General features: G+C 51.4%; 3 protein-coding genes across 3 annotated transcripts; all 3 read left to right on the forward strand.

Annotated features, from left to right (window-relative positions):
* Positions 1 to 538: 538 nt before the first annotated feature.
* CDV56_103090 (uncharacterized protein) lies at positions 539 to 3,328 on the forward strand (the record flags this gene model as incomplete). Its single annotated transcript, XM_026756709.1, has 7 exons — positions 539 to 815; positions 866 to 1,771; positions 1,974 to 2,507; positions 2,556 to 2,644; positions 2,697 to 2,767; positions 2,814 to 2,906; positions 2,959 to 3,328. The coding sequence occupies 7 exons, from the start codon at positions 539 to 541 to the stop codon at positions 3,326 to 3,328; spliced, it is 2,340 nt and encodes a 779-aa protein (XP_026610380.1).
* A 1,193-nt stretch (positions 3,329 to 4,521) lies between these two features.
* CDV56_103530 (uncharacterized protein) lies at positions 4,522 to 4,971 on the forward strand (the record flags this gene model as incomplete). Its single annotated transcript, XM_026757149.1, has 2 exons — positions 4,522 to 4,524; positions 4,627 to 4,971. 2 exons carry the CDS (start codon positions 4,522 to 4,524, stop codon positions 4,969 to 4,971), a joined length of 348 nt encoding a protein of 115 aa, XP_026610381.1.
* Positions 4,972 to 6,508: 1,537 nt separating this feature from the next.
* On the forward strand, positions 6,509 to 7,649 carry CDV56_103735 (glycoside hydrolase family 16 protein; the record flags this gene model as incomplete). Its single annotated transcript, XM_026757354.1, has 2 exons — positions 6,509 to 7,305; positions 7,358 to 7,649. 2 exons carry the CDS (start codon positions 6,509 to 6,511, stop codon positions 7,647 to 7,649), a joined length of 1,089 nt encoding a protein of 362 aa, XP_026610382.1.
* Positions 7,650 to 8,509: the final 860 nt, after the last annotated feature.

Genomic DNA, 8,509 nt, shown 5'->3' on the forward strand with positions numbered 1-8,509 from the left:
AGGAGGTTCAGCTGGCACAGACGGCGGCAATGCAGGTGGGTTTATCGTGATCGCTATTGCGGGATGGTCTTTTTTTGGTGGGTTTTTTGGGTTGTCTGTTCTGCTGTGCGGCGGTCGATCGGAAGAACTATCCGAAAAGTAGAGTTTCTCCGACGCAGCAGACAATCCGGAGTATGTTCGGGTCAACAACCAAGCATCATGATTGTCTGTCTGCATCCATCCCCCTCATCCGTCGACTTTGGGATATAGTCTGGTTGATCATCCCTTACCCGCAGGTTGATGATGGAAGATAATGCTTGTTTTCCCGTTTGATGTGACATTATGTCTGTAGCACGGTCACGACCCCTCTTCTTCAGAATGATATGCGTCCTGGTCACATTCCTGTTTTGCTCAACGATGTGCTGCGGCCAGGGCTATATATGCATGTTCTCTCCTCGGTTTCTTGAATCTTGTGAGATTGGTGTTTCGGTTCAGTGGCAAGGAAATTCTCCTATAATAGGTCTACAACGCATTACAATTGGAAAATTTGTCTCAAATCATGCGACTTCTTCTTCTCAGCCAGCTGTTTCACTGGCTTTTGGCTTTGGCAGCAACGGCTTCTGCGTGGTCTTCTGTCGATTACTCCCAGTATGTAAATGTTCTGATGGGGTCAGAAGGCCCTTATCCTGGCCAAGGCTACGGAGGAGGCGATATATTCGTTGGAGGTGCGCGACCCTTTGGAATGGCCAAAGTGGGAATAGACACGACGGCCGCAAACTGGAGCATTGCTGTGCTGAACGGCGGATGGACTCCTGATGGCAATGTGACCGCAATCAGTATGTGATTTGCTCGAATTTGGCTGGTTGTTCTTGACTGACATGGCCAGGCATGATGCATGAAAGCGGTACAGGCGGTGCTCCGAAATATGGGATCATTCCGCAGATGCCTCTGACAACTGTGTCGCCTCCTGTCAATATCCTGGATAATCTCACATACAGTCAGCCCAGAGTCGGTCAGGATACAGCCAGTGTAGGCTATTTCAAGACCCAGCTGCAAAATGGTGTTCAGGTAGAGCTTTCCGCTTCCAGTCACGCCGGGATTGTTCAGTACTCGTTTCCTCAGGGTGAGAAGCATGTGCTTGTGGATGTATCTCACTATCTGCCCGGTTCTCCTGGAGACCCGAATGGCCAATTTTATGTTGGCGGAGAGATCACAATTGAAGAGAACGGTAGAGCTTACAGCGGATATGGGACGTACGTTGGCGGATGGAACAATGGAGCGGCCTTCACAGTCTATTTTTATGGAGAATTTTCCATGAAGCCTACAATGGCTCGAACCTTTACTGGAAAAAATACAGATCCCATGCCACGATACCAGAATCTCGCCAATGGCGCTATGAGCGAGCCAACATACGGGAACGTATCGGATAAGGCAACATCAGGGCCTATGAATGACCGTGTTGGCGCTCTTTTCAGCTGGGACGAGAATGCAAATCCACAAATCGTCTCGCGAATTGGGATCTCGTTTATATCGCCTGAGAGGGCTCAGTCGTATATTGAGTCCGAGATCCCATCGTGGACACTCAATGACACCGTCAAAGCTGCCGTTGCTGAATGGAATCAGGAGGTCCTCAGCAAAGTCCAGGTGCCACTTGACAGTACTGCAAACATCACCCACGTGCGGCTGCTCTACAGCTCCCTGTATTTCATGCATTTGATGCCTTCTAACCGGACTGGGGAGAACCCACTCTGGCAGTCGGGGGAGCCGTACTGGGACGACTTTTATACTCTCTGTCAGTATACATGGAGGCTTCCTGATTATGTACTTACTTGTTTCAGGGGACATATTCCGCTGCACTGTGAGCTTCTATCATATCTTCCAGCCTACCTATTACGAATCCATGATCCGTGGTCTCATTGACATATGGAGGCAAGGCCACCGTTGAGTAGACAGAATCTTGGAGTTTGGAGCTAACCAAGGTAATAGGCATCAAGGCTTCCTGCCCGACGGGCGCTCGGGCAATTGGAACGGACTGGTGCAAGGCGGCTCCAACGCTGACAATGTCCTTGCCGATGCGTACGTCAAAGGATTGCGTGGCGCAATCAATTGGACAGACGGGTATGCAGCGATGAAGACGGACGCCGAAGTCATCCCATACAATACATGGGACCCTACCGATCTATCTGCGAGCACCAAGGAGGGTCGAGGGGCGTTGGGGGACTGGCTTGAACTGGGCTATGTCTCTGAGGATCGAAACACACGCTGCATCTCGCGGACTGTCGAGTACAGTCTGAATGACTTTGCCTTGAGCCAAGTAGCCAGCGGGGAGATGCCCGGTGATCGCGAAAAGTATCTGAAGAGATCAGCGGGATGGCAGAAGATATGGAATCCAGACGTTGAGAGCTTGAACTTCACTGGGTTTCTAGCCCCAAAGTTTTCGAACGGCGAGTTCAACAATAGCGGATACGACCCGCTTTACTGTTACGAGTGCGAATGGCATGCGTATACTTATGAAGCCGTACCATGGGGTAAGTGCGGTATTGCGTCCTGAGGTCTGTACTGATCACCGTCTTCAGAGTACTCCTTCGTGATTCCACATGATATGGAGACTTTAATCGAGTTCATGGGCGGGCCAGACACTTTTGAATCCCGGCTAGACACGATGGTAAGCGCGCTGTGAGACCTGGTTACTTGAGGATTGTGCTCATGTTGTGTAGTTCAAACCCAATCTGTCAGTTCAGAGCCTTGGGCCGAACGGCGCGGGCATATCGACACTCATCAACATTGGGTACGTCCTGCCATTGATCAACCGTCCAAAAGCTGATATCAGGCAGGAATGAGCCTGATTTTGCGACACCGTACCTCTACAACTATATCAACAAACAAGCGAAAAGCGTTCAGATGTCCCGCCGCCTGGGATTGCAGTAGTAAGCGCACTGTCCATTCACTCGACAGGCCGCTGACCATATTGCCCTGCAGCTTCAAGGACGCACCCTACGGAGTGCCAGGAAACAGCGATGCAGGCGCCATGAACTCATGGCTCCTGTGGCAGATGCTTGGCATCTACCCAGTCGTCACGCAACCGGTCTACCTGATCTCGTCGCCCTGGTTCCCCGATCTGAACATGACGATCAACGGGAACCAGACATTGAGAATTACTGCGACGGGTTTAACTCAGGGCTTTTATGTGCAAAGCGTCAAGATCAACGGGCAAGCGTGGACAAAGAACTGGTTCGAGCACGAGGATATCATGGCACAAGGCGGGACTATTGAGTTTGAACTAGGTGCTGAGATGAAGGACTGGGAGACTGGTAGCGTGCCACCGTCGCCTGGACATGTCGGGGCATAAGTGGCATGAAATTGGGTGTACGGGGTAGTGTCTCAGGTAGGGCTACGACATGACCTCGCCTGACCGTTCATAAGCTTCACTCAGCAGGGAGTTGCTCTCTGCTGTTGTCTATCCAAGCCAGGAGCGTTCAGGCGTCCAAGACGGCACATTCTACCTGTCATTTAGACCACCACTCATAAGGGGTCAATGTAACAGCTTCTCTGAGCATCAAAATCTGGTCACATCTCGGCATCTGCTCTGTTGCCATTTTTCGAATGAAGAGCTAGTTATGACCAACGGGAGCGAGTACCGCGAAGCCTTTTCTTACAGGGGCTTCGTATGGTAGCATCTAGATGTTGTCGCAATCATGGTCGTATACCCAGATGGCTGAAGTAGTTGAAGTAGTTGAAGTAGTTGAAGGGAAATTAGAAGCACATCAGACAAGCAGTGCTATAAACAGCTCTGTTGAATCTGGTCGCTAGCTTGTATCGTGGTGATGGATTGCGTCACTGGCGCTGCGGATGGCTAGTGTTCGGATTCTTGGAGGGGAGAGACCACATGTGATTGACCCTTGAGTCTCGGAAAAGCCCGCCAGAGCATTGGAGGAGAGAGGGAGGGAATCAAATCAGGTACGCGATCAAGACGTAACGGTCATGGCAGTGAGTTTAATGCAATGCACGACAGACCCTTTAACGATCGCACGATGCGATGCATCAGGTAGGGACCTTTTCCCCCTCTCCACTCCATGTGAGAGACAGCCTTCGGAGCCAATTCCAAGCCGAATCTGCCAATGCTCACGCCCATTGGTAGCCGTAGCCGTAGCCGGACGATTTCCCAGTTTCAAGATTCGGGGCGGGCTAAAAGGTACATGGACGGTGGTGATCGCTTCTTTTCCCCCCCGGTCGAGGAAGACGTGCCATTGACGTCAGCGCGGGACAGGCGGATATTTAGAACGGACGGAGGGACAAAGGGGAAGAAGTTGTTCTCATCTTATATATATTCATTCCGTCGTCGTTCAGCCCTTCCTCTTCTTGAGGTGCCTGTCTCTCGTTTGTTTGACGTGAGAGTCAATCTCAGCTCCGTCGCTCCAAGATCCTCGGCATCCACACGAAGCCGTCGCCACACCTGTAGAGGGATACAGATCTGATCAAATTCATCGAGCGGATCACTCTCGCCTCCCGGACCTGATATCACTTATCAAACACATTCCCATTATGGTAAGTTGTTTGCCTCCTCATCTCTGGATCACTCCGCAACGGCCCGAGTCGCAGAACCATGGAATGGATGCTACCAAGAATCAAAAGCTGACCCTCGCATAGGCACCTATTCTGTCCAACATCCTCCAAGTCCGCCAATCCTCCTCTTCATCCGACAGCTGCAATTGCCCCAGCAGCATCTCGGGCGGTGGCATTGCGGGGATCGTCATCGGCACCATCGCAGGCACCCTGCTGATTATCTGGCTCTTCCGCGTCTGCTCGTTGCCTGGAGCTTGGGGGGGTGGGGAACCCGATTATGGATACAGCGGGGGAGGGGGGACGGAGGTTCGCTCGACGCATCGTCGTCGACGGAGTAGTCCGTCTTATGTGGAATATGTCGAGAAGCCGAGCCGTTCGCGGAGATACCGGGAGGATGTTCGGAGGCCGGCCAAGGTATATCTGAATTAAGGAGTCGATGGGGCTATAAGGGTTGGCCATCTGTTTCCGGCGCTCTGGTATGATTGTATGTGTATGTGTATGTGTAATGATAATGAGGAATGATCCTGGTCATGAGATGAGCCATGATGAGATGGGTATGGATTGCTTGGGATTTGGAGTTGGGGAATGATATGAAGTTTTTACGACATTTGATGTGTTGTACAGTGTCTCTTACTGTACATTCCAAGGCATCAAGTGGGCCAGAATAATACATCGAGGTCAGCTTGAGACGAGAACTCCTGCTAGATATGGAACATGAGATCTGTGCCCGAATCTGTGTTATTCTAAGACTGACGAACCAAGAGTCTTTGTCAAGGTGAACATCCCCTGAACTACTATTGATAAGAATGGGTCTCCCTTCTAAATATATCCCTTGATTCTCGATAGCCAGTTAGCCACCCTCGCCACAATTGATATGACTCGAGCCGTGGAGCCATGGGCACAGACAACTTCAACTAGCAAGGTGAACGGTCAAGTAGATAGACTAGATAGATAGACTATGGAGGAGGAAAGATGGATACTGGTGATGGAGTCATGTCTCACAGAACAATTTATCCTAGGCATCATCATTTCTCGGCAGTTACCTATTAATTTAGTGAATATACAGAGTACTGATAGGATAATATTACGATTCATTTAAAGATCGAGATTGAAGAAATGATATCCATACATTGACAGATGAGGCAGCCATTTTCGAAGGATTATTAAAAGTTACACTGTTACACGCACAAACAGTGGACAGGTAAATTAAGTAACAAACCCCTGCTCTCTTGGCCAGGGTTTAGCCTGCTCTTATCTCCAGCAAGTGGCCGTATCAGCCAATCATGACAGAGCAAACCCCAATGCGTCTTGGGCCATCCCACATCCGGCAAGGCTCAGGAACAATCCGAGAAGACTTTCCCCAAAGCGGACTAGATCTGCTCCCGGCCCCACCGTCCAAGAGCAGCCGGTTTCCTTGTTGGTGTCTGATTTTACCCCTGAAACAGCTCGACTCTACCTATTTTCATAGCAGTATTAGCAACACAGTACTAACTTAAGGTGCTGCTGGCTGCAGAAAAGATACCTAGTAGTACTAGTAGTGCAGAACTGCGGCAGGAGAAGTGGCTATATGCTAATTAAATTAGTGCCATCCGTTTTATTACGCTCTACTCAACTCTCGCCGCCATGCCCGTCTCCGGTCTTTCTCTCCTCTGTTCGTCTCAGCTTCCCCTCCGGATCCTGTCTGTCCTTCTCTTCGCTTTTGCTCTACATCTTCTACTTGCGGGTGGGCTGAAGACGCCTCGTGCGACTCGATCGCACGTCCATTCCTTCCAATCGTCCGGATCTGTCACTCTTTACTGCCCACAATCATCAACATAAATTCCCCCCAGCTGTCTCGTCCTGCTTTAGCTGAAGCATTATACATTCGGCCTGTTTTGGCTGCCATTCACTTTACATAAGATACATACTTCGACCACCACCAACAGATCTAGACAGACACAGAGATACTCTGTAAGGCCCACTGACCATGTCGTTTCTCTACCTCGTGGCCCTCTTGGTGGCCAGCATCTGTTCGGTGACCGCTCAGACATGGACATCGTGCAACCCTCTCAACGAGACCTGTCCGGCTGATCCAGCCCTGGGTATCAACACTACATTCACTTTCAATCAGACTCTCGACGATACCATCTGGAACGTCACCAACGGAGCCTTGACGCACACCAGCAAGGGAACCGAATTCACCATCACAGGAGAGAATCAGTCGCCCACAATGCAGTCAACCTTCTACATCTTCTTCGGTATTGTCGAGTCCCATGTCAAGATGGCCAAGGGCGCCGGTATCATTAGCAGTATCGTGCTGCAGTCGGACGACCTGGACGAGATTGACTGGGAATGGGTGGGTTACAACACCAGCGAGGTCCAATCCAACTATTTCGGCAAGGGTAACGATACCTCATTCGACCGCGGCGGGTATCACTATGTTCCCAATGCGGATACGGAATTCCACAACTACACCACCCACTGGACGGCCGAGAAACTGGAGTGGTGGATCGACGGCAATCTCGTCCGGACCCTGAAATACGAAGACGCCCTCGACGGCAAGAATTACCCCCAGACCCCTTGCAACCTCCGTTATGGCATCTGGCCTGCTGGTATCAAGTCGAATCAGATCGGCACGATCGAATGGGCAGGTGGTCTGGTTGATTACTCGAATGCCCCTTTTACCATGGTCCTCCAGAGCGTCCGTGTGCATGATTTCCACACCGGCAAGGAGTACAATTATACCGATCACTCGGGATCATGGGAGAGCATCGATGTCATCTCGTAAGTCATTTTCGTTGTTCTGCCACAGCAAATACTAATCCGATATTGACAGGGGTAACTCCACCGTTGCCAACGCGATCCTCAACCCGCCGAAATCCTTGGCCGAGAAGTGGGCCGAACTACCGACCGGAGCCAAGGCCGGTGTATACATCGGGGCCGGGTGCGTTGGTGCCGCCATGATCGCCGGATTTATCTTCTTCTTCATCGCCCAGCGCAAGAAGGGCCGTCTCGAACACGCGCTCGAGGATGCCAAGTGGGCCAATGAACGCACCGAAATGAGCACTTTCCAGAACGATTGGAAGCAGAGCGAGTGGAAACACAAGGGATACCAGCCGGTCAATTAATCCGCCCGGCCCGCGTGCGACAACACAAAACGACCCCCTGCATGTTTTCACAGCCGTTGCGTTGCAACTGGTCTCTCTACGGTTCCGCTCAGCAAGGGATGCACCCCACCTTGCTGCTCTCCTTTCTTTCCGCTCTGCATGGTGTTTCAGAGACCTACCGTTTTACCCCCGTGCTGTCTTTGCTGGTCAAACCGGCGCGGATGGTATTCGCGGGACTCGGGGTTCGGGCGTCTGTTTGGTAGACCTACATTATTGCCGTCGAATCTTTTCCATCTCCTCATGTCCATGTCTCCTGACTCTTCTCGTCATTTTGGTCGTCTCGGCTTCGGAAGAGGCTTTGTTCTCTGGCTTTGTATTCGTATATACCAATGTGCATTGTATTTGGATTATTTGTCTTTCGCTCAATTATAGCATTCATTGACTTGTCCTTTTAAATACGTGCACTTCACTTGACGAATTCAGCATCTCTCGCGCAAGTATACAAACAGCAGACTCATACATGTACATGAGACCCAACACGCTACAACCACCTCTTCTCATCCGACCCCAATGGCTTAGGCATAACGTCCCAGCCCACGTCGACCCCCTCAACAGACGCCGAGTGCTTGACAAACGTCATCTCCCCGAACCCCGTCTGCCTCGTCTCCAGGTACTCCCCCGGCACATCCGCCGGACCGGTATAATCCTTCCCCTGGAACCCCGTGGAGCCCTCGTACTGCCCCAGCGACCGCAGATACTTCATCACCCCGGCCAGCGACACCTCCACCTCCCACGACCCCCCCTCCGTAGCCTGCTTGTACAGCGCAGCCTGGACCCCCGCCGCAAGGAAGTACCCCGCCGCATGGTCCAGCACCTGGCAC

The sequence above is a fragment of the Aspergillus thermomutatus genome, assembly GCF_002237265.1.
Source record: "Aspergillus thermomutatus strain HMR AF 39 chromosome Unknown NODE_322, whole genome shotgun sequence".
Lineage (NCBI taxonomy): Eukaryota > Fungi > Ascomycota > Eurotiomycetes > Eurotiales > Aspergillaceae > Aspergillus > Aspergillus thermomutatus.